Raw genomic sequence first — 24542 nt, forward strand, 5'->3', positions numbered from 1 at the left:
ACCTGTAGATGTATTTACCTGTCAGAAGGGAAACAATGCTCGCCAGATTTTATTGCCACATGTTTAGGAATCTGAGTGGCCTAATCACAAGACAATTGCACAGTCCATTTCTTCCTTTCTACCAACTGGAATAATATCAGCAGACTGACAGGAACCTCATTTATCTCAGGCACATCTATCTGCCTTCAGTATCCCAGATCTCACAAGAGCAATAATGTTACAGTAATGTTAAACATCCTTATTGAGGTCAGCAACTGCTTTTCTGTAGGGCCTTCCTACACCTGTATTCCCACAGGGCAAAAAACCCCTATCAGATATCAGCACAGCATCAGAAACATTAAATACTGACTTTCATGTACAAGTTCATTCAAGTTAATTACAAGGGTCAGTGAATCAAAGTGGTGTTTGTTTTGTGTGATCTGTTTGTACCTCTCTTACTTCAGGGCCTTGAATGCACAGGTTTCAGTTGTGTAGAGCAGCAGAGAGCATTTGGCTTTAATTTTGAGATTGAGGGAATGCTGTAGCTGCCAAGCAGATTTCTGTTGGAGACTGCAGCAGCCCAGCAACAACCACAGCATTGCCGTTGTCCTCCACTTGCTGGGACAGGAGGGAAATGGGCACAGGGATGCTCGAACAGTTCTGGGGTTTGCACCTTGTCAGCAGAGCAGCTCTGGCAGCTTTGGCACACAGCAAGGGAGAGCCACAGTTGTCAAGTGTCAGCAGCAATGGCCCAGGGGCCTCAGCAGATGGGCAGATTTTGAGCTATCTGAATGGAGCTTAGAGCTGCACCTTCTTAAATCCTGCAATCCAGCATCCTGGAGAGCCAGGCCATTCATAATTTGTACTACTTATGCTCTCACCAAGTGTCAGGAGCAGCATCTGAAAGTGTCTGAACTACTGCAGGTACATACACACACGTTTAAGCAGCTGCTGTGCTCTCTAGTGGAGGAGACACTGTCTGCATTTGAGGAATAGGTGTGGTCAAATAAATACTGATGTGAATGCTTGAAGTTCTGCTTTGGCACAGTCTTGTATCAGATCATTTAAAACACTACTCTAAATAGATATAAAAAGAAAACCTGCTAATATCTCCTTGTCTGGAGAGTATTTAAAACACATTTTGACACTTCTTTTTACACACAGCACACAGCCCTTGGCATTCTGATGGTCACCAGGGACCCTCTTGTTTTGAAATACAATGTCTGATTAAAAATGGGTAAATACTTTTATATTAATGGAGGATCTACTGATGCAGATGTTTTGTGTCTTTTTTTATGGAAAACACAGGCTAGGTCTCAACTGTCCCTGAGATTGCTTCCTTGGCATTGGAGCTTTCCACACTGTTGTGCTCAGTCCGAGTAACACAGTGAGAGGTGTGGCAGTGGTCTGAAACAGCACCATGTCTGTGTCAGTATTTTATTGTACTGGCATGTTCAGGAAGAGTTAAAGTGATGTTCTTTTTAGATGTTGTTCTTTTTAGTGGCACTTGAGGCATGAGGATGAGAGCTGGGAAGTGCTGTGACTTCCTTCACAGCACAGAAGGCAGCACATCCAGCTAGGGAATAGCAGCAGAGTCCTCATTGTGTATCTCAAACTGCCGTGGACCAACCAGTGGCTGTTGCTTATCCAGTCTATTGGAATTAGGGCTGGTAGACTGTGCTTGGAGTAGCATAGTTCCAGCTAGAGAGCTGCAGTCAAGTGAGACCAGCACTGACCAAAGCTGCAGACCCTGCTGAGTGTCAGGGAGGTGCTGCAGTCCGTCAGATTTGCTTTAGAAATTAATGGGATGGACCTGCTTGCCAGTGTGACATTAAAATACTATTCTGTCAGGAACTTGGGGAAATCTTACATTAAACCTCAACTATCAAACAAAGTTCCCCGAGAAAGGAAATCTCTTGCACTGAAGACAGAATTTTCAAAGTCCCTCACTTTAGTAGATTTGTTTTCTATGAAAAGAGCAGTGCTTCACACCAGCCTCAGACTATACCTTAGAATGGGGATGCAGTCAGCACTCCACTCAGTGAGCACATTTCTGACACTCAGAATGTGTACAGGAGTTAAGACAACAGTGACATGCTACAGACAATCAGCTCAAAGCTTAGCTTTATACTGAACTTTGTATTTTTATAAAATGGAGTATCGCTAAGCATTTTAATAATTTCAGTATCAGTAGAAATAGCGAGCTTTAAAAAGGATTCTTTAACATTTATTTATTAAGAAAAAAATTATTTATGTGAGAATTAGTTTGTTTCACGCTGCCCATAGAGAAAAAAGTCACATTTACTTTTTGAAGTTTCTATCCCAAAAAGAGACTGCTTCAATTCTCTGGCAATTCTTTGCTCCAAGCTTTCCATCATCACCTGTCCAGGATTACATTCACAGCTTTTTACCAGGCTCTGCCTGTAAAAACAGGTGCTACCAGAAGGAAACTGCTGTGTTGTAAACTTACAACATTACTCTTTCCTAAGTTGCCTTCTTCCTTTAAATGTTTTGAGCTGATGCACTGCCAGGTCAGATGTCAGTCCAGTCAGTGCCTGCTGGTAACTCAGTTAATTGGCAGAATATGCATTTTCCTTGTAAAACTTGTTCAGCTAATTGTTTTCTCAGTTATCGCAGCCTCTTTGTTGCAGTAATTTCATTGAATGCATTAGGGCAAGCCCTCATATTACACCAGGGAGTAGAAATGTATTCATCCGTCGCACGTGCTGTACATGGGTGATGCTCGGCGGCCCAGGACGGTGCAGTGCAGTGTGTTCTGAGCTGCAGACTGGGGCTCCCTGCCCGTGGCCGCGGAGTTTCCCTGGGGAGCTGCAGTCCCGGGCAGTGCTGGGTCCGAGGCAGGGCCGGGTTTGGGTTCCGCTCGGGCGGAGCGCGGCGTTTCCCGGCGCGGCCGGCAGGGGGCGGCGCCCCGCGGGGTTTGGGCCTCCCCGAGCAGTCGGCGAGCGGCGGAGCCGGGAGCGGGAGCGGCCCCGCCCGCAGCCACCGGGGCCGGGCGTGTGTGTGACCGAACTGCTGCGCCTCCGCTCGGACACCGTGTGTTTGCTGAAAGAAAGGGTTACAAACAGCGTAGAGCCCCCAGTGCGCTCAGGTTTCTATGAGTGCCAGAATGTTTGGGTGGCTTCTCCCGGTTTCTTTGCCCTTGGATTGTCTGGAAGGAATAGCCAGGGCAGGTCCTGAAGGGTTCTAGCGCAGAAAGGTAAACGCCTTGATTGGCTGTCAGAGGAGCAGCAGCGACCTGCACCATGCTGAGGATCCTACCCAGCCCTCAACAGCTTTTACTTGTTTTCCTAATCCAAGAGAAGCAAAACAGCGGCTTTAATTAAAACTGTCATTGCTTTATTTCTTAGTCTCTCACTGGTGATGAATGATAGACACTTTGTGGCATCTGAGTGTGGTCCCTGCATGCTGAATATAAAGTAGGGTCATTAAGAGGTAGAGTCATTAGGGCAGAGCCTGAGCAGAGAGGGGAAAGAGCAGAAGAGCAAAACTGCTGGGCAGCAGTGCTGGGCTATAAGAACAATAATGGCCTTTCCACTGCACTCACTCAGAGGCCTCCAACTGACCTCTTCACCCATATATATGTTGATCTCTGCTCTTCAATTATGTTCATTTCGTTTGAATCCAAAATCACTGTAGCTGCCTCTTGCTTTGTTTCTTAATGTTGATATCAATATATTTTTATTTCTTTGACAGTACAAAGGTACTAAACTGAAAAGACAAAATAATTAACAAACATGTGAATCTCTGATTCTGAGAGATAGGCAGGAATATTGCAACATGTTATTGCTTTCTGCTATTTTAATGGCCCTGTCTCTAGGAAATGTTGATTGTACAGTACAAATGGCCATGTGGATCTCTCCAGAGGTCTCCCCTCCTCCACAGGTGACTGTCGTTCACTCCAGAAAAAATCAGTGTATTAACCTCTCCTCTTTTATTGCACAAACATGACAACAGGCAAATGGAGCTCAGTATACATCATTTGTGGTGCTTTGGATGAGTCAGTTCTGCAGTACAAATTCTGCCCTTCTCGAAGCAGTGATTCTGCTTTCCACAGCTGAGTCTTTTCTTCTTTTTGTCCTTTTTGTTCCCCCCCACCCCAATGCTTGTTTCTTTTCTGCTTCAGCGGTGATCCCCCTGACTGACTCTGAACACAAGTTACTGCCTTTGCACTTTGCGGTCGATCCTGGGAAAGACTGGGAGTGGGGAAAAGATGACAATGATAACACCAGGCTGGCCAAGTAAGACCTTTCTGTAACTTTGGTGTTAAGCAGTAAAATGTCTTGAGCTGTACCTGGCTGGAGTACTTGGGAGAACTGCTAACAGCAAGGGCTTGGTTCATGTGCTCTGCTTACATGGCAGAAGACATTAGAAGGGGGTCTTCAGCTGACAATCACCATCAGGGTGCTGTTAGATCTCTCCCTGTTATGAAGTATTGCTTTTTCTTTCAGGCTTTTTGACTGTTTTGTTCCCTTCTTTTTTATCTTTAGTTTGATTCTGTCTCTTGAGGCAAAGCTTAATCTTCTGCACAGCTACATGAATGTAACCTGGATCCGCATCCCGTCTGAGACACGGGTAAGGTAACTTCTCCTTTGCTCCCAGAGCATGGGAGATGCAAGGCACAGTAGGACAGGCTGCCTGAAAGCACCTCAGTGTCCTGGCACCAGGGATAGTCACTCATGGCTCGCTGATGCCCATTAGCCTTACAGATTTTTCTGGTTATTTGTTCTAATAACACTGTTGCTTGTATATTTTTTTGCTGCAATGTGCCTTCTAGCTTAATTTTTCTGTTATATATTTCAGTCATTAGTGTAATTTAAAGAAACCTTTTCTCACCATTGTTTTCTCAGAACTTTGTCTTGCTCTCTTGATGCCATTGTTAGGTCACCAATTTCTTTCTGTGAATTCATTTGCACCCATGGACAGCTCCCACTTTAGAGTGGCTGACAAAAGGCCACAGACTGGCACTGAACTGGAACCTGCCTCTTCCAGAGAGCTGTTTTAGAGCCATGCCCAGCTGGCACTGAGTCAGCTACAAATTTCTCTGCAAATTGCATTGAATAAATGGAGGAGTTGGGCTGGAGGCAAAAGGTTGCTAGGAGAGGATGGAGGTGATTTATACAGCCTACACAGATGGAGTTTGAGCAGAGAAGCAGAACACAAAGGGAGAAAGTATTTTAACAAGCTGCAGGAGGGGAAAAATCCATTTTTCTACAGTTTCTACAGTAGTAGCTACCACATCAGAAAAAGGAGAGTTAAACTGGTCCTGCAATTGTAAGTGGTGAGCCCTTGTGGAACCTGGGTTACCTCTCCCTGTTCCCATTTGCTGCATGAGCACAGTCAGGTCACTGCAGCACTTTGCCCTGAGGGAGTCACACCTCTGCCCCCAACTGAGTGTTGGGGGGCTCAGGGCTTCCTGGGAGAGAGGATATCCAGACAGGTATTTCTATACCAGAAGTATATAGATGTACAGAGCTTACCCCTCCTCATGTCCTTGTAGTCAGTTGAGTATTTCAGGTTTATCTCCAGCAGATTTTAGCTTCATGGTGCCTGAAAGCAAGGCTGTTCTGCATGAGTACATGAGCTGTGTCCTGTTTTAAAGTACCTTAGGATCCATGTTACTGCATTTTCAAGGAAGATATTTTATCATGTTACCTAAAATAGAAAGTGGACCTCAGACTTGTGACCAGTTTTAGTTTTATCTGCATTGCCTTTGCAGTAAACATGAATACACATAATTTTATTCCTCAGCCTTCTTGCTTGAGTTTAATGTCTGATATTTCAGATGAGGTGTTTAGCTCTGGTGCATCGTACCTTTGATTTTCATGGACCAGAGACCTAAGTAAATAAAAAGTAATTTAAATAAGCTGAGTTTTGAACATAATCAGTTTGGAAGTACTGCTGCACACAGGTTTGTGTGCTGTATCCCCCTCACAGCTTTCAGCAGCAGCTCATTTCCCTTCCATCTCACCCTCCCTAGCTCCTTTCCCACGGGCTGGGGGCAGCCTGCACTTCTGATCCTCCCTGTCCTGACTCACTGGGGCAGGAGGGGACTCGCTTCCCCCCATGGCTCAGGCACTGACTTTCACAGAGCAGAGGCTGGCCTCTACTCTACAAATGTGCCTGAAACAAGCCAAAAGCTACGATAGGAGCAAGCAAAATACATAGTTAGCTAGAAAAGTTTATTTAGTGATGAAACCAGTCAAAAATGTCAGTGCTTAAATTTAAAAATATATTCAAAACCACTGTCAAAATCTGTATTGAATTTGGAGTGGGTATTTTTGCACCAATTTCTGTATGAAACGGATTTTGCTGTATCTAATTATAATTCCTTTTCCATAGCAGGCCCCTTTGGCTCAACCAGAATCCCCTACAGCTTCCGCTGGAGAAGACGTGCAGTCTTTGGCTGACTCAATGGACTCAGACAGAGATTCCATCTGTAGTAATTCCAATGGCAATAATGGCAAAAACGGTAAAGAAAAAGAGAAGGAGAAACAAAGGAAAGATAAAGACAAAACCAGGACAGATTCAGTTGCCAATAAAATAGGAAGCCTCAGTAAAACCCTGGGAATTAAACTGAAAAAGAACATGGGTGGTCTTGGTGGTCTGGTGCATGGGAAGATGAGCAGAGCTAATTCAGGGAATGGAAAAAACGGTGACACAGTAGAGAAAGTCAAAGAGAAGAAGTCCAAGTCTCGCAAAGGGAGCAAAGAGGAATCTGGACAGTCTGCGAGCACGTCTCCATCTGAAAAGACCACTCCATCTCCGACTGACAGAGCCAGCAGCTCCCCCACTGAAAAGGTGAACACTAAACCCTTCTCTGACAAGCAGTCTGACCCATGGAAGTACAGCACAGACGTGAAACTCAGCCTAAATATTTTGAGAGCTGCCATGCAGGGTGAACGAAAGTTTATTTTTGCTGGTCTGCTTTTGACCAGTCACAGGCATCAGTTCCACGAGGAGATGATCGGCTATTACCTGACCAGTGCCCAGGAGCGCTTCAATGCAGAACAGGAACAGAAAAGAAGGGAAGCTGAGAAAAAGGCTGTGCTGAATGGCTCCTCTAGTAGGAAACTGGAGCCAGAAGCATTTTCAAAAGAAAAATTAGAACCATCTCCTCAGGATAGGGCATCACCTGTCTTGCCTCAAAGCCATACAACTCAACTGGTTTTAAAATTTAAAGACCGCACTAGTCCCACTCCTGGGTCCTTTTCTTCACCCAGCAATGGTGCCAAGAAAAGTGGCCCCATCCCGGTGTCTGCCCACTATAGCCATACCCCCCCCATTCAAAGGCAAAGTGTCATCCATTTGCATGACGTCAACTCCAAGCCATCAAGCTTCCAGGACGATACCTACAAGCCAGTGGTTGGCACCCTGAAAACCTGTGCCACCTACCCCCAGCAGAACAGATCCCTGTCCTCGCAGAGCTACAGCCCCGCGCGCCTGCCCGGGATGCGCACGGTGAACACGGTGGAGTCGCTGAGCTACACCAGGCCGGCCGAACACAAGTCCCAGACCTACACAAACGGCTTCAACACCGGGGACATCAGAGACTGCCTAGAGTACGCTGACGAGGACGCTCCTCAGACCTGGCTGAACAATGACAAAAACCAAGGCAGAAGCACAGTTTGCCCAATATATTCCATCCAGCAGAACCGCTGTAAGAAGGAGAACTGTTCCTTTTATGGTCGTCCTGAAACTGAAAATTACTGTTCCTACTGCTACAAAGAGGAGTTAAAGCGCAGGGAGAGGGACAGCAAGGGACACAGGCATTGAGGATTCTTCCATGACTACTTAGTTTTACCATTTTCTTACTTACAAAGTAAACAGTGTTGGATTGCAGTTAAAGGAATCCTTAAAAAAAGAATAAAGGATTGATGAGTAAATAGTGTCTAGCTCTTCGCTTTTCCGGGGCAATGAGAAAATAATAGGAATAATTTATCATAAAAAAATCTTATTTTCCATTTTGTCAGTGTCTTTTTTACATGTACTGGTAAGCTGAAGGGTTGTTTACTCCTTTGTCACTGCTGTGTGTATGTTTGGTCAAAAATTTACTAATGGTGCCTGAATTTACACTGACATCACTCAGGTAGTAGAATGATAGGGGAAAGTCATACTAGTGAAGATGCGGTGTTGTAGTAGGGTAGTATCTGCCTTGCAGACATTTGAAATGATGTAACTATTATTGAGAGTATTTTTTCCTCAGTAAAACCTAAATTTTTCATAGCCTTTTTTTTCAGGAGGGTAGTGATTTTGCATGCTGCACATTTTTAACATGGCAGCATATTGCATTGCTACTAACGTTTGTGTATTGTCTGAAATGGAATGATTCTGGGAAAATGGGAGTGAAAGGTCTGAATTCATGAGGGCTGAAGCTTGTCCTAACTTTAAGTTCTTACCAATTATTTCTAAATTTTCATGTAAAAAGAAAAGCATATTTGAGTCCCTTTTATTTGCACTGAGGTTTTAAACAGGTTTTGTAAGAAAATTCAATATGAGTTCATGTTGCTGAGCCCCCCCCCCACAGTATAGTTTTGCACACTTGAATTTCAGAAGTCTTTTTGTTGATGTTAAAATGCAAAGAAATATTACAATAAAATTAAAATATTAAAAAATTATTAACTATGGAAAGTTTGATGACCAGCTAGGAAATTTAGGATCATTTTAGACTCCAACTACTTGCCAAAACCAATGTAATGCATCAATTTATTCCCTTAGCTAGAGCACAAACCTAATCATTATTTACTTATTCCTTCTGAACATTATTGAGTGATAATTATTGCAAATGTAAGTACTTGAGCCTTTCTTGAAGACTGTTGGCTCCACCTTTTTTCAAGTTTTCTCCTAGAGTGAGTCATCTCCCCCCCAGGAGGCTCCCAGATGGCTGTGAGATGCCTCCAGCAGGAATGGCAGCTCCTAGCACAGATTTTCACAAGTCTGACGTCCAAATATTTACGTAAGTGTTTGCAATACTTTTGAAAACAAAACTTTGCTCACAGAAACGTTTCTGCAAAGCAGACACCGCAGATACAGTTGAAGTAGATGGATGACGTGAGGAAGTGTTCTGGGATACAGAACTGGGTTTGCACTCCTCTACCTTCTGCTTCTACCTTCTGCTGGCAAGAATGTAACAGGAGTAACAGGAGTCTTTGGTGTTGTTACCCTTGTAAACAATGGCTCATTTTAAGAGCTAATTTTGCATAACAGGTGAAGTACTGCCTTCAGGGCTGCTCACTCTGCCACCTCAAGGTGTAGAACAGGAGTTCTGCCTTCCTCGTTAGGGAGAAACACACTTCTGGCCTACACAGCAAAGATTCTTTGCCAAAGTCTTCATTTCTGATTATTTTCCTGCTGCAGCCCAATTTTAATTCTTGACAAGGGTGGCACCATTGCATACAGTTAATCCTAATTAACCCTGAAACCCAGCCCAAAGTCCCTGTGAAACAAGATGCACAAATTCTGCTGCTGTGTCCTGGCTTTCAGAAAAAGCACTTGAGCTCTTTCCAGTGTCTCAAATTGGTAGAACTGAGCACATACTTAAAACTGACCATACTTTTAGGTTTTCTGCTGAATGGAGGTTTCAAAGTAAGTCCCTTGGTCACCTCTATAAAAAGGTTGGGTCTTTGCCATGTTAGCTGTTCCATGAATCCAGACCTGTACTTCGTATTCCTTGCTGTATACTGAGCATGCACTGAATCTTACTGACCTTGCATTCCTTCATGAAAGAGAAATGTTGGTATTTGTTAAAGCTCCCTGTGACTTCTGTCCTCAAGGTAAGCACCTTCCAAATCCCCTGTCTCCTGTTGCATATGCTGGTAAGCAGTGTCCTGGTTTGATTGCTGTTGTGATCATTACATTTAAGTTCTAATTGTCAAAGAAAACTGGGATTGCAAATTATGCTAAAACAAGGCAGATCATGTTAAAAGAAATTAAGTATTATACTTGATTGTATTTGCTGCTGACAGTGAGAAAACTGGCAGGATAAAACTTCAAGAAAAAATATAAATATTTAAGAATTCTTAGGGCATTAGAGTAACAGTAGTGTATGATACTCTAAGAATCATTTCCGTGTACAGTTGTGCTTAAGAAATATTACATTAGCAGCAAACCACACCAGCCCATGTATTTAAGTGAGTTGCGTCCTTTCTGAATGAGGAAAAAAGCATTTCATATGTAAAAATAAGCAATTACCATGAGATTTTGCTGTTTCTCTAGTATGTTTTAAGATCTCATAAAAGAGAGAGATTTACATCTGGCCAGCATTTAGGTAAATTACTCTGTTCAGAATCACTGAATACATTGTACTTGTGCATTAGATTACTTTGAAAAATTAATCGGTCTTGTCTGTATAGGATATAAAACCTGAATGTTCATTATCATCCTCAGGACACTCAGATATTTACCTCTACAGGACTGCTCACTTTAAAATGTCTGTAATGAAATACTGACAGAACCCTTTTTAGTTGTGCCTATGTCCTTAGAATCTTTTTGTTGGAGTATCTTTGATTAATTTTCTAATTGCTGTTTTCTTTTAGAATTCTCTTCAAACATTCTTTCTACTTTTGAGCTATTTGTGGCAGCTGTGCCATAGCTGTTATTAAATATGCAGAAACTGTGCCCCCTCCTGAAGAAGTGTTTTTCCATTAAAAGAAGAGCGTAGCTATAGAAGAAAAATTTTTACCTGTTTTTTAAAGAGAATTCCCAACTGCTCATGAGTGACATTCACCAGCACTGAAAGGCATTGTATGATTCCTTAGCTGTATGCCAGAGGTAGTTACCTTCATACATATTTTTCTGTTGCACTGTATGTTAACCTCTGAGTGCTCTTTTGGGTTCTTTTGAAGTGTTTGCAGCCCACAGGCCAGGCTTGTGCCTGATCTGCTCTCTCTACACCCTCCAGAGCTGTAGAGTTCCCACAGAGTCCCAGATGTGAGAAATCAGCTTTGCTTTGGAGGGACCCTACTCATTCCTTCTGTTAGCTGAAGTGGCTGCAATGCACACACATTTTTGCATTTGTATGTGCTTTTTCCCTCCTCTCTTCTTGATAATGAGTCAACATTTGTGACTGTAGTCCAGATTTCAAAAGTACAGAGTAAATACTGGGTAGGCTACACCTTCCCAGATGGAGCCAAAATCACTGGTAGATATTTAGGCTGGAGGAAGCTGGAATTCTTTTAAAGTGTGAATGTGCAATTTTTCTAATTTAAAAAAGGCTTAAACCTATTATGCAGGGGTTTTTTTGCATTGTTCTAAACAGTGATGCAAAGGTGTGTTTGCAATAGAGGATATCTGTGACACATAATGGGTTTCAGTCGCGCTTTGTATTAATGTTTAATTTAAAATTATTTATACAGAGTTAATAAAGCACTGTCAGAGTTTACTAATATATTTTCAGAGATGGATATCAGTTGTAGCACATGGCTAACAAGCAGCTCATTCAGAAGGTTTTGTAGATTATTAAAAGTAACTTCTGATTCTGGATTTCAAAACAATTGGTGAGCCTTGTGTTCTAGAAATGCAATGGCAACTTTGTCCCAGCTTTCTTTAGCAATTAGTTACTTCTTCCTAAATCAAAGGTACAGTGAGGGCCATCAGTAAAAGAAAGATGCTGTACTTGAAAAGTTTTGTGTTGCTTGTATCCTAAGAAGTCTAAGCAGGCCAAGTGGATCCTTCAGTGGTGTTTGTGGAGCTGAGAGCTGAGCTGTGAGCAGTGGAGCGTGGCCAGAGCGCGCTGAGGACAGCACAGGACCTGTCACACCCGGCTGCCCTGGCTGCTGGGCACGGGCAGGGACACCTGCTCGGGTGATGGACGTGTAGATACCAAACCATGCACAGCACAGAGCTGGCAAAATACTGCCCTCCACCTCCCTGGTTCTGAAACAGCTACCCTGGTGCTCACCTTCACCAATGTGAATGGTCTCCCTGACAGCAAAGAGGCTGCTTATCTTCTGAAACTTTCAGCAAGTGTTAAAGAACAAATGGTTTTGATCAAGGCCCGAGTCTCTGGCAGTGTCTGTTCCCCACAGGCTGCCTACCTTACTCTTCCAGTGAGACAAGGGATGAGAATTTTGCCTGAGGAGTAAAGAGAAGCCTCAGGCCTCTTGGGGCAGCATTTGCTGTCTGTCCTCTGCATGTGGGACACAGTCCCATTAGCAGTGGGGGCCTTAAATCGGGTGCTTCATTGCCATGTAAAATATTGCCAACTGGGCATGAAGGTAAAGTACAAGCTAGCAAGGGAGTGAGGTCTACATAACACTGTGAGGGTTTTGCACAGGTGAAGACCCATAGGTTCGTAGAAACCACAGTGATCTCAGATAAATGTAAGTCCAGAGAAGCAAAATAACCGATGCTGATTGTAGATGGCTTTTCAGCTTAGTGTATTTTAAATCTGTCAGTGTATTTGAAGAGTATTTGTTTTAGAGAATGGCAGCTTATGTGAAGGATCACCAAGATAGAGCATAGAAATGAAATTATTTCAGTAACAGACACTAATATCTATTTTAATTTGCACATGGGTTTCCAGTGTATATGACTAAAATCTTATATTGTTAAAAAATGAGAGGAAAACAACACAAAGGTGTTTGTAAGTATGTTCTATTTGTAGACTTAAGGCTGTATTATGTTGGAATTTCACAAGCCAAGTTTAAATTGTAATATAGAAATTATTTTTATATTATTTTCAAAATACGCTACAGAGCAATATTTTGCGCCTTTATTATAAACAGGGTCATCATTTTAGTAGGTTATTTTCAGAAATGCTGGTAGAAATTAACCATGAAAAGAAAGCTTTGTAAATGTACTTGTTTCTAACTGCTCTGTCCGTTGTGCACATCTGTATCTAATGTGAGTTGAATATACAATTTTTTTTAATTGAAAAGCTTTAAATTTTTCTTTATATATTTTGGTACAACACAGTTCCTCTCTATTTAATTCTCTTCCAGTCCTTACCAATAGCCACTTTTATAAGCAGCTTCTGAATAAAAATGCATCTGGAAAATTTCCTTACCAAATGAAGCATTTCTGCACAGATATTGATTGACTTGGGACATTCATAATGCACCCTGAACCCATTGGAGCAGGATTTGTTTACTTTTTTTAAAAAAAGGAGACTCAGCTATTTCCTTCAGAGTGAAAATTAAGAATTAATAACTCGTGCAATCATTTAGCATCTGGAGGAAAAAAAATCCCTCTAGATCATAGAAATGTCATCCCTAATTGGCAGATAACTCCTCTTAATATCTATCTAATATGCATTAGCTTCTTGCAGGTTGAGGTGTTGAGATATTATTTCTTCATAGTTCTTTGTACTGTACATATCAATTACTGATGAACTGTGCAAAAAGAAAAGACTTCACAAATTAATGCATTTATTAAATTAGAAGTCTGTGGAGTTTTTTTAATTCCCTAACTTTTGTGGTTTAGTTTGTTGGGATTTGTTTGTTTGTTTGTTTCATACCTTAATACTATCAAGGTATTTACTGCAACCGACATTTTCAAACCTAGTGATCGTGTGTCTGGGTTTCTCCGGATCAATAGACTGGTTTTAAGGTGTTCTGAGCATCAGTTTGTGTGGGAAGAAAAGCTCCCTCTTGGTTTCAGAAAATCAATTGTTACTCCAACACATATTCAGGTTTTTCCTTATTAACTCTCTACACTTCTTTTCAGTCAATGGAATTTACATTTTATCTTTAACGATCTTCCATGTGTGAACAAATAATTGGGCTTATTCTATAAGTGATTGTTTGAGTATGGAGAGACTTGCCTTGTACCAAAACACCATGTAATTGTTTAACTGTTGCATTCTTAATGGGGCTCTTGTACTCCACTGGGATGGGGAAATAAGACCTTATTTTTTCCTTGGGTATTGTGATCCTGTTATTTGTCTGGTTATGTGTGAATATGCTGTTCTGATTACTGTTTTCTGATGGTTTATCTCCCATTACCTGAATGCCTGTACTGTACCAAGAGAATTGAAATGGCTGATGCACTTTTGCACTGTGGAACAGGCCATGTGGGTAAAAGCCACCGTGTTCCAAACAGCCTTAAAATTATGACTCTCTGGGGACTGAGAGTCACTTAACTGGATGCAGCCTTTGTCCTACTTCCTCATTTACCCATGACTGTAAAACATTCAGGCCTGCTGTAGTCTATGTGTCTCTAGATATATTCATCTGAATACCCTGTAATCTTAACATAAAAATTTATTTTTAAAATTGTCATTCTTTGTTAAGTGTTAGTGTGTCAGGAAACCTTAGTCAAAAGAGGAGATGGAGCGAAAACAGAGAAATTATTGTAGCTAGGAAAGGAACCAGGGCACAAAATACTGAAAAGGGAGTAAATAGTTAAGGTCTATCAAAACCTATTTCCTGTCAGGATTGTATGTTTTGTAGATCTTCCTGTATTCTGGGAAAACAGAGAAATGTTTTTGCCATTCATCTCTGCATCTAATGGAGCCCCTTTGTTGCAGAGATTTTGCTATTGGGGAAGAGGGTAGAAAAGGAAAGTTCTCTTCCTTTCTTAAAACAAATTCTAGTGGCAGAATCACCTGAGATTGCAAAAATATGATCCAGTGTTGGAACTACACAGTGCCTAACTCCCATGTACATTCTGTATTTCATTTCCATTTTGCCCCTTTCAAACACTATTTCTTTAGGATAAGAAGGAGGGGGAGGCTTAAAGATTAAGCTTATATGTTAATGATCCAGTTCTTCCTTCTTTCACATGTGGAATCTATATAAACATGAAAGGTGTTACTCAGCACTTCCCCTGCTGAGAGGTAAGAGCAGAGCCACCTTTTAGGTAAATTCCATGTAATTGCTTTGCCACAGAGTAAAATTAGACCCCCTTGGGACAGAGCCTTTGCCTGATGAAGCCTGACAGCATGTCAGGAGCCTGAGAGCCATGGTTGCCATGGCCCAAACAGCAGGTCTTGATCATTCTTGCCTTTAACACGGATGAAGTTCATTCCAGCCCATGGTGTCTGAACAGTGTCTTTGCAGTAAAGATGAAGTGGAACACTGCCTTGCTGCCATCTGCTTCCAGGTCTGAGTAACAAAATGCCTCTTCCCCATGCTTTTAGTTAAATTATGCAGGAGATGCAGCAGCAGAATGTGGCACCTCAGGCTCAGAGAATGCCCCACATCTCCTGTAAATGGGCTTTGCAATCAGGTATGAATTGAAACACAGCCATGTGGGCGTGGCAGAAGCGCTCTCATCTCTCAACTTTGCAAATTGTGTGCACTTTTAATACTAACAAAAATGAAGCAATGGCTTTATTGTTTATTTGCTCAAGATCCTGAGTACTGTAAATACAGCCTTTGTATAATGCACAGTATGTGTTCAGTACAGAAATGCTTTTCCCTTGGAGCCATCAGAGAGCTTTGCATGCACATGGTGCCCAACTCTGCCCACTCACCATAACCAAGGAGAGCAAACAAGATTTAGACCTAGACTAAATAATGGATGAAATTAGCCACATAGACCTAAACAGCTGTGAGCTCCCAACCATGGTGCTCCAGGCCAGCTTTGACAGCTTTGTACAAAACTCCATCCCAATGACTGAGATTGGGTTTGTGCTCTTTTCTGGGTAGGAGCAATTACTTCTGTGTCTTTTCCAACCCTTTGCTCTTAGTCTCCAACTCCTGTGTTTGTGATGTGCCAGGCTTAGCATGATCCAGCTAGGAAGTCATTTTTAAAATCTCCATAGAGCTCTTGTTTTCTTTTAGGAATTCATCTTGAGTTTTACTTTGCATTCATTTTTAAGACATAAAATATTGTTATGAACTTTCCATAATGCCTTGAAATCATCTCTTGTGGGGCTGAAAGACTTTTTTTCTCCTTGAGAGGCCTTCTTCTTTCTCATTGATTCTTGTGACTAACACTTTTGTATGGAAAAAGTTGAAGAATCATTGAAAGTGTCACTGCTGTTTACATGTACTTCTGCCATTTGGTACACTCTGTGTTATTGAAACATAAAGTGTTTCAATGCCTCTCAGACATGGGCAAAGCTTGAAGGACAGTCTGAAGTATTAGATACAAGAGGTATATGTAGTGAATTCATCAGAACTCTACTGTTGCCATTGTATAATAGGCCCCCCCTTCCCCCAAATCGTACATCTTTTTTCCTATTGCTAACTTTTTTTTAAATCTTCTGCTTTCTTAGACAAATTCTAAAGCTCTTTGTCCTTAAAGCCTCTGACAGATTTTCCAATAAAGAAGATTTGGCTTTCTCAGTTCAGGTTGTATATACAGTGGCTTGTCTCCCAAACATGAATTAAAGTAACCAATGTCCCACCCTTGGCTTAGAGAAGTATATTTACTCATTAACTGAGAGTCTCTGTTCAATTGTAGCCAAATTATATAAAGTCTACTGGTAATGTGACTCTATCTAATAATCTGGCAAACTCAGCTTTTTTAACCCATAGAAATGTACAATAAATGAAATGGTACTTGAAGCCTATTTCAAACAAAGTAGTTGGGTCTCACTGGGGCTTAAGAAAAAGTTAATAAGGAATAAAGTCAGTCTCATTGATTTTGGTTGGCTGAGAATTCAACTTCTTCGTAGTCTTACCACTCTTCTCATTTTTCAGAGTCTGAGTTTCTTGTTGCTTTCTATAAGTTTATACTCTTTTAGCAAATACTGATTTAGGCTTTCAATAAACTCTGTAATAGAAATTACAGAAATTTATTTAAAGCTGAGATTTCAGGTTTCTTGTTTGATCATTTTCACACAAAAAAGGAATGAATTTATCTTTTCCCATTTCCCCTCCCTATTTATAATTTCAAAACACAATTGGTTGCAGTCATCTTTGTCTGCAAAAGAAAACAGTTGATCATTTTTAAGCTGACTGCCATATTGTTTAAATCCAGTGTTCAAAAGAAACAGGAGCATTATCTAATGTTAAAGAATAAGGAATATTTCTTGTTGTGAAAAATGTGAATTCTTGAGAACCTTTTCTACATGCAGTTTTCATTCAAATTAAATGTCATTTTTAATCTGATCCATACTTTGACAAAGATGATGTGTAAGAGCTGTTTTTAGCAGTTGGATTGTTACTTTGTAAAGTATTAAAGCACTAAACCAATTTTTGCAATAGGTAGTAAAACTTGCTTTTGTTTTGAAAAACTTCCAGTTATAACTGTTGCACTTTTTATAGCAGAACTGTATTTAATTTCTTTCTTTTATGGAAGATTACTCAAAGTAACTGATAGCTCTGTAATCTGTGTGAATTGGCTTCTCTATTATTTGAATCTGAGAGAAGCTACAATGCCTATTAAATAAAATTAACTTATTTCTAAAGTACCTGTTTGCTTGAATTCTTGTTTGTGCTTTCTGTGTGCTCTCTTGGGGTGAAGCTGGATAGACCCTGAAAGCCAGTGAGGAAGCAGGGATGAGGATAAGGGGCTGCTGCACACCTGGGGTGGGGCAGTTGGCTCAGCACAACCTTGTGTGCTGCTGCTTAAAATGCATTTAAATTACAAATTAAGTCCCTTTCCCAAAATTCCACCTAGCTTGGATACCTTGCTGAAATCAAGCTCTTAATGCTGTTACCTCAAAGGAAACAAAATGAAAGCAGTTCAAGCAGCCTAACATTGCTATAAACCTCAGCTCCAGAGCAAGAACAAGTCCTGGGGGAAAGATTTCATATCTTGCCTGTTGTAGGGGCTGATTCTCTCTTGTCCAGTTTCAGTGCACATCAGAAATGGTGACGATGGAATTGCACCATTGGAAACATCTGTGTCCCAGTCACCCAGGTCAGGGACACTCTGCAAATGGGCAGGGCAGGGGCTGCTCCTTGAGGGCTATAATTGAAGGAAAAAGAGAAAGGCCAAGTGTAGCTTGAGTGAAGAACTTAAAGCAGCAAAAAGATCCTGGAATGAAAGTAGGAGCTGTGGCTGACATGCCAGCTGTGTGCCTCCTAGGAGAGATGATGAAAGGCTCTTCAAGGAGCACCTAATAATAATGGTTTACAGGACTACTAAACAGCTAATCAAAACTCACAAAGTGCTGTGAATCTAAAACCAAAAAAATAGAGCAAAAATATTATTCCTGTAACCATAGTATTTGCCCAAATATTTAGCTATTTGCATAAGAGAAATCTGTTTGATGAGGCAAAGGCCAAGGCAGTTACCTGAGTTCCTTGAGCTGGAGAAATTCCTAAAGGATTCCTTCCCCCCCTCTGCCATGCCCCATTTTGTGTTTTGCAAAATGCTGTCTTTCTGCACAGCAAATGTTAACTCACTGTGTTCACTCAGGAAGGTCACAGACCATCTGAACAGAAAAGCCATGTGTCTCAGTGCTGTGCAGAGTGATGCTGAACTGACTTTCTTCATTCTACAGGAACTCATCTTCAGGATGCCTGCAAAGGCTGAGAACTGTTGGAGAGACTGGAATGAAAGGAGGGCAGACCCAAGCATCCACTCCTCTTCCACAACATTCAACAGCCTGTAAGTCATGGTATAGTCAAGTTTCTTTGAAATGTGACATTAGACCCTAGACCTCATCTACTGGTTCTGATAAAAATCTTGGATGGTTTGAGAGGAAGGTGGTGGAGCAAGCAGCAACAGCTAGTGAAGGATCCAGCTGTCAGTATATTTTAATTAGTAAGTAAAAAAACAAGCTAACACATTACTTGCTCTGATAAATTTCCAAAATTTCTGGGTGCTAGCAGGGTTTGAATACAGTAACAAACACTTTCCAGAAGGCTGGCTAATGTGTTACCAAGTGTGTTATAAATTTGCCATTAGAACTAAAGAATTTGTGGGGTCTAGAGAGCAGGACACATCCAAGAAGGAAGATGGTTCTTGGGCAGGGCTGGGCTTGCAGCAGCACTGTTTCTGCCACGGTATCCAGACCTTTTCTGTGGAGCAGAATGTAGCTGTGGAGGAAAACACCCATGTTCATGTCAGCTCTGTCACGTGTGGATGGTGTGGCTGCTGTTTGGTCATTGTCATCCAAGAGCTGGATGAGCTCACCCAGCCCATTCCCCACCTGGCAATTCAGTCTGTGGCTGTCTGATGGCCTGTGAGGTGTTTGAAGTGCCTCTGCCTTGGATCTGCACAGTCATGACAAGCTGTGTATCTTCATAACTGATAAAACCTCTACAGCAGCCAGTGTGCTTGGCCTTTAGTTTCTGTTCTTCACACAGTGACTCATGGGTTTTGGAAGAAATTAGCAGAGAAGCCAGGAGCTCATTAGCTATGGCAAAAACATCTAACAAATCTGGGCTCCTAAGATTTTTGGACAACACTGCTGTCATATTTTATTATAAAAAATAATTGAAAGCAAATACAAAATATAAATGTAGCATCACATTTACTATACAGAGCTTCTTATTAAAAAGTAGATGAAACGCTCATTACCTTGTCACATGTGCAAACCTTTCAGAAATTAGAACTATTGTTCATTAGAAAAGATACTCTGTAGTATGTCCTCATTCTTTCAATTGTTCTATCTATTCATGGGAGATGACATTTGCCTCCCTGAGCTCAAAAATAAACAGATCCTCATCCAGCATGTTTGCAAAGAGGTTTTGGGTAACTGGAGACATGAGGGTGTTTATCAGGCAGGAAAGGTATGATCAGGAATAATACTGAATAATTCTGAGGGGTTTTTCCTAGCAACAACCCTTCCTAGATCACAGTCATGCTTACAGGAAATGCCAGTTCTAAGTTAAAAAGATAATTTTTGTGTGATGCTCCCCAAAGCAAATCTTTTTAGAGGCACCTCAAAGGAAGGCACAGCTTTAGATCCCGACTGCTGCCCCTTGACATGTTCCACTTGTGCCAGTCATCTCCCACAAATGTTCCCTGTGCTGTCAGGAGTTTACAAGCTAGGCTCAGTCCAGACTGAACAACCCTGACAGTATAAAGATTGATGTATGTAAGAGTGTGTAGATTGCAATTGGATAATAGAGAGAGATTTTTCCCTTGGAGGAGGGCAAGGATGCCCTGTGTGTGCTGGTTGCAAGGTGCTGTGCAGAAGAGGCTGAGCAGGGAAGCCCTGCTCTGAGCAGCTGCTGTTTGGAATGCAGTGGGATGTGAGCACACAAACAGAAGGAAAAGCTTTTTTCTTCTGTGGTAACACGAACTCTGGCAGATGTCTCTGTCGGCTGAGGGATGTGAATATAAAAACCATTGACACCAGCAAAACACTGGGATTTTGAAAGCATTGTGCACATTGTTCATCGTACTTCAGCTCCTGTAACCAATAGGGTGGGGTTGTTTTCCCCAAGAATCCTTTATCTCAGTTCATAAAACCACTTTTGTGGCCTTAGAATTGCCCTGTGCTTCAGGCAGATTATTTGAAGGACCTGGTGAGGGTGCTGCATGGCTTGGCTGTGATTCTCCTTTTGCTGTGTAACTTCATGCACAGGTCTGGGCATGTTATCAGGTCCCAGCTGCCCTCCCAAAGCCAGATCACAACACCCAGAGAAGAGAGAGCCTAAGCACAGCACAGACCTGGCCAAAAGCACAGCCACAGCACAGCTGCGATTTAAAGCTGCCCATTCAGCTGTGCCTTTACTCGTATTTAACAGCAGTTAAGTGGTGAAGTGCTGTCTCCTTGAAAAGCTTCCCCTCTCTTAGCAAACATCACATAACATGCAATTTTTACAGCAACTTGTAGCATATTTTTACTCCTCAAATACAACCCTTCTGTTTTAGATCTCTTTAATCATAGTGATTTTGTGGAGAATAACAAATTTTCAATTCCTGGACTTAAAACATGACTTTTTTCCTTATTTCCTCAGCATTAATTATCCCTCCTAAAAATAGACAGGTGGGGTCCGAAAATATCCAGTGGAGCCTTAATGAAAAGTTCCTTGCAGGGAAGCCAACAGCCAGACCTGATTTATTCACTCAGCCTCGTTGTTTGTGCAGACCCACCCTGCACCAGGTTCCTGTTTCCAGCCTTGCCTCTTATTTGCTCACCCAGTTAATCAGTGCAGCTGCCTGTGAGGGCACGTTAAGGGGAGGCCATCCCCTACCCAGTCTTCTGGGGAGGTTGTAAAAGCTGGGGAATGTGTGGCTGTCTTCAAACCCTGAGAGCTGCTCTGCTGCAGGGAGGAAGGTGCATCAGGTCATTTCTTTTGGGGGATCTGCCAAGCTGCAGTGCCTGGAGCTCGGGTGTCTCCCTTGGCTGGCCCTATGAGCTGGTGGCAGAGGAGGGACTGCATTCCTGAGCAAAGCTTGCTTCTTCCTGTCAAGTCATCCTGTTCCTCCCAGCAGGATGCAAATGCAGTCTGTGCAGCAGCCCCAGAGAGGGAATACTTGGGATTTGTTTTATGACTTCCAAAGTCAACAAAATCCTTGGTAGTTAAACCGAAGCTGCAAGGCCTTGCAACTTCATAGATAATTCTGAAGGGTTTGAGTTGGTTCTCAAAATTGGCTCTGAGGAGTGGTGATTCTGTGTTTTGGAGTAGGGAGTCTTGATTCAGCCTGGGTTTGGGCCCAGCCACTTGAGGGTGTGCCCATCTCCTTGCTCCCCTCGGAGCAGATGGTAGCTGTGATGTTGATTCTTAGACCTATGGGAGCTTCCAAGTGTGGCATTTTGAGAGTCCCAAACTGACATATTTTTTGCAAAGGGTGGGGCATGAGGCTTGAGGGAAAAAAATGCAGGGTCTTTGAAGTGCAAGGCTTTGAAAAAAGCTAGCAAATTCCTGTTGCAGTTCACTGTCTGTGGAAAATCTGGAAGCTTTTGACCAAAGAGGCTGGATAACATTTAAAAGTAACACACTGGGGAAGTGTGGCTTTCATGTTTTAACTGTTTGTGCAGTGGTGGAGAAGGTGAGCTGGATTCAAAGAGTGTGTACCAAAAAACAGTGTCAGTCTCTGCCTTCCTTCTCTGCCTCTCTGAGGCTCTGAGTGCACTCAGATCACTGACATAAAATGTGTGTGTTGTGGAAGGGGGAGGGAGGAATTTCTCTCTTCCCGTTGCCATTGTGTTTTGTTATGTTTTGTGTCTGTTCAGTTTGTCTCCAGGATCAGAGAAGTGACTCAAAGTTATTTCCACAATAGGAGAGCATGGGAAAACACAAACATTAGTCTCTTAAAGACACACAGCCCTGTTTATCACACACTGACATGCCTCACCTTCTGTCTGCTGGAATTGCTGCCACATGATCTACCTTACTCCTTTCTTTAGAAACCTGTTAAGATTTTACACCTTAGGCTCTTCTTTTCGTCTCTAGAAAATTACATCAAACTTTCCCACCCTCTCTACTCTTTCCTTATTTTTCTATACTCATCTTCCCCCTGTTTAACTTACCTTCCCCATTTATTGCACCTCTCATCTGTTACTCACATGGGCTCATCTCATCCCATCCCTCCTTCTACACTGCCACACACATGGAAGTCTCTAACCAGCACCATCTCTCATGTCCTTCAGCTGGGCCTTTTTTCTCAATGGTGTCCTCATATCCAACTTGGCAATACCACACCTTCCTTCTGGGAGGTGTTCCAGTCCCTCCTGCTATGCCTTGGGGAGAGCACTTGGGCTAGCCCCGGACAAGCCAGCCTGGGCTCTGTGAACCTTCAGGACCCTTTGGAGTATTCCCTGTAGGTCCTGGTGCTGCAGGCCCAGACCTGCTGTGCTGTGCTCAGCCAGGCACAATCATCCAGTGATGCAGAGAAGAAACATCAGCTCAGCAGAAACCTGGCAGCAGCAGCATCCTGGAGCCTCTGGTAGCCCAGCCCCTGCTGCCAACCTCTCCTTTTTGATTGAATATTTGTTTCAGCCAGCGGGAGCCAAAGATTAAATCTAACTCCTGCCAGTGCCAACCAAGTGGGATAGGTTGATCCTTTATTTACAATTACGATGAGGTAGCAATTATTCTCTCGGGCTGTTTTCTCTTGGTGAGGTAGAACTATTACTAAGCTCAGTGGTTTGGTTTTGTTAGCAGACTTTGGGGCCTCCTCAGGTTTCCTCGTGTCTCTTTTCTTCTCTTGTTTTTTTTTGACCACTTGTTTAACATAATCTTGTTCTCCAAGTTGCTCAAAGCACAATCTGCCCCAAAGCCTGTGTTCAGTCATGCTTCTCTCTTCCCCCTTGCTGCTCACATATCTGGGCCTCCAGACTCCATCCTTTTTCTGCTGCATGCACTGAGACGCCTGTTCAGATAATTCCCCCCTTTCTCTTTATCCTCTTTAGCTGTGCCAGCAATGCAGTGTAGCTGGCTAAACACATGTGCTTGCCTGCTTCAATTATTGCTTTACTTAGCTCCCTTCTCTGCTGCTCTTGTAAAACGTGCTGCAGTTTCTACTCATCTTGGGAGGTGCTGCCTTGCTTGCTTGCTCTGAAATTCTGTAGGAAGCCCCACGTGCTGGACAAACGTTTCTAGTCAGCTGCTACACTTGTCTCATTGTCTTCACCTCATTTTTATTTCAATCTTCATCTACTCTCACTTCTCTGTCTCTTTCTATTGACTGCGTATTTATATTTGTGTTACTTTAATCTCTTGCAGTCAACTAGCAAAGCGTGCCATGGGTGTGGTCCCTTGAAAAGCCAGCACCGTGAATCTTAAGGTGGATTACTTTGAAGCCAGAAATTATACACAGGTAAAGAGAAATACGAAAATCCCATCCTAATTCTAGCATTATTCTTGCTTCTCTTCTGAAATGCTGGACTACTGCCAAGTCTATGAACATTTCATGCAAATGCTGAGTCACAGGCAAGGCAGAAACCCTTGCAAGACAGAAAAAGGAGGCAGGAGAAATGCACACTCCTTGCATTTAGGAACTGGAGAGGACAAGCAGGACAGAATGCGTTAACACATATTTCAGTGTGGGTGCCTGGGCGGGGAGAGACATTACATTGTAGTATCAAGGCAACAACTCCAGACTTAAACTGAAAAGGCACAGTCCTTTGGAGGGAATTGTTTCCCTTTTCATCCTTCTAGTAAATTAGGAAACAATCTCTGCTCTTCTGTTATCAAACACGAGGTGGATCTTCCATCGCAGGAAGACTCCAGGAATGCTGCTGTTAAGGGTCTTTGTAACCAACAGTGCCCAGCAGTGCTGTGTAACCTGTGTTCTCTAGAAACTTCAGACTCATTCCTGCACATCTGCCAATGCCTTATGTTTTGAGAAAGAGGCTCAAATTTGTGTTTCAGTTTTCTCATCTTTAAAATTAGGAAAGAACATTTCAGGATACTGTGAGATTACATTGTTACTGTTTTGACATGGTAGCGCTACTTGCAGAGATGATATCAGAAATTTGGAAAAAACTGGGCTTTGGAAGGACAACTGACTCTCTGAACTTGAGGTCACACATATTAATCCCATAACCATCTTGTAAAAAAAATTGCAATGTATACTACCTTTGAGAGAGGAATTTCACTACACAACTACAGAATACCAGTTGAAGCACAGAAAACAAAACAAACGTCACAAAAACTTTCAAACTTTAAAACAATTCCATTTGAAGCAATAGAACTGGGTGATATTTAAAGAGAGCAAACATGATGTCAAGTCTCCAATGAACAGCAGAAATATTGACAATTGATGCTTTTTAGGTTATAGAGAACGAAATTAAGAGAAAAACAGTA

At 42.2% G+C, this 24542-nt stretch overlaps 1 protein-coding gene across 5 annotated transcripts in view; it reads left to right on the forward strand.

Moving 5' to 3' along the window:
* Positions 1-17299, forward strand: part of OTUD7A (OTU deubiquitinase 7A) — a 108149-nt gene extending 90850 nt beyond the window's left edge. For 4 of the 5 annotated variants that reach the window (XM_033070289.1, XM_033070287.2, XM_033070288.1 and 1 more), the window contains exons 15-17: positions 4124-4238; positions 4488-4572; positions 6340-17299. In XM_033070289.1, coding sequence (XP_032926180.1) covers positions 4124-4238; positions 4488-4572; positions 6340-7773 — 1634 coding nt within the window. In that variant the 3' untranslated portion in view covers positions 7774-17299. The remainder of the gene's footprint in view (positions 1-4123; positions 4239-4487; positions 4573-6339) is intronic. The other variant, XM_033070291.2, reaches the window with a different exon arrangement.
* The last annotated feature ends 7243 nt before the right edge of the window (positions 17300-24542 follow it).

This window comes from Catharus ustulatus, chromosome 12 (assembly GCF_009819885.2).
Source record: "Catharus ustulatus isolate bCatUst1 chromosome 12, bCatUst1.pri.v2, whole genome shotgun sequence".
Classification (NCBI taxonomy): Eukaryota; Metazoa; Chordata; class Aves; order Passeriformes; family Turdidae; genus Catharus; species Catharus ustulatus.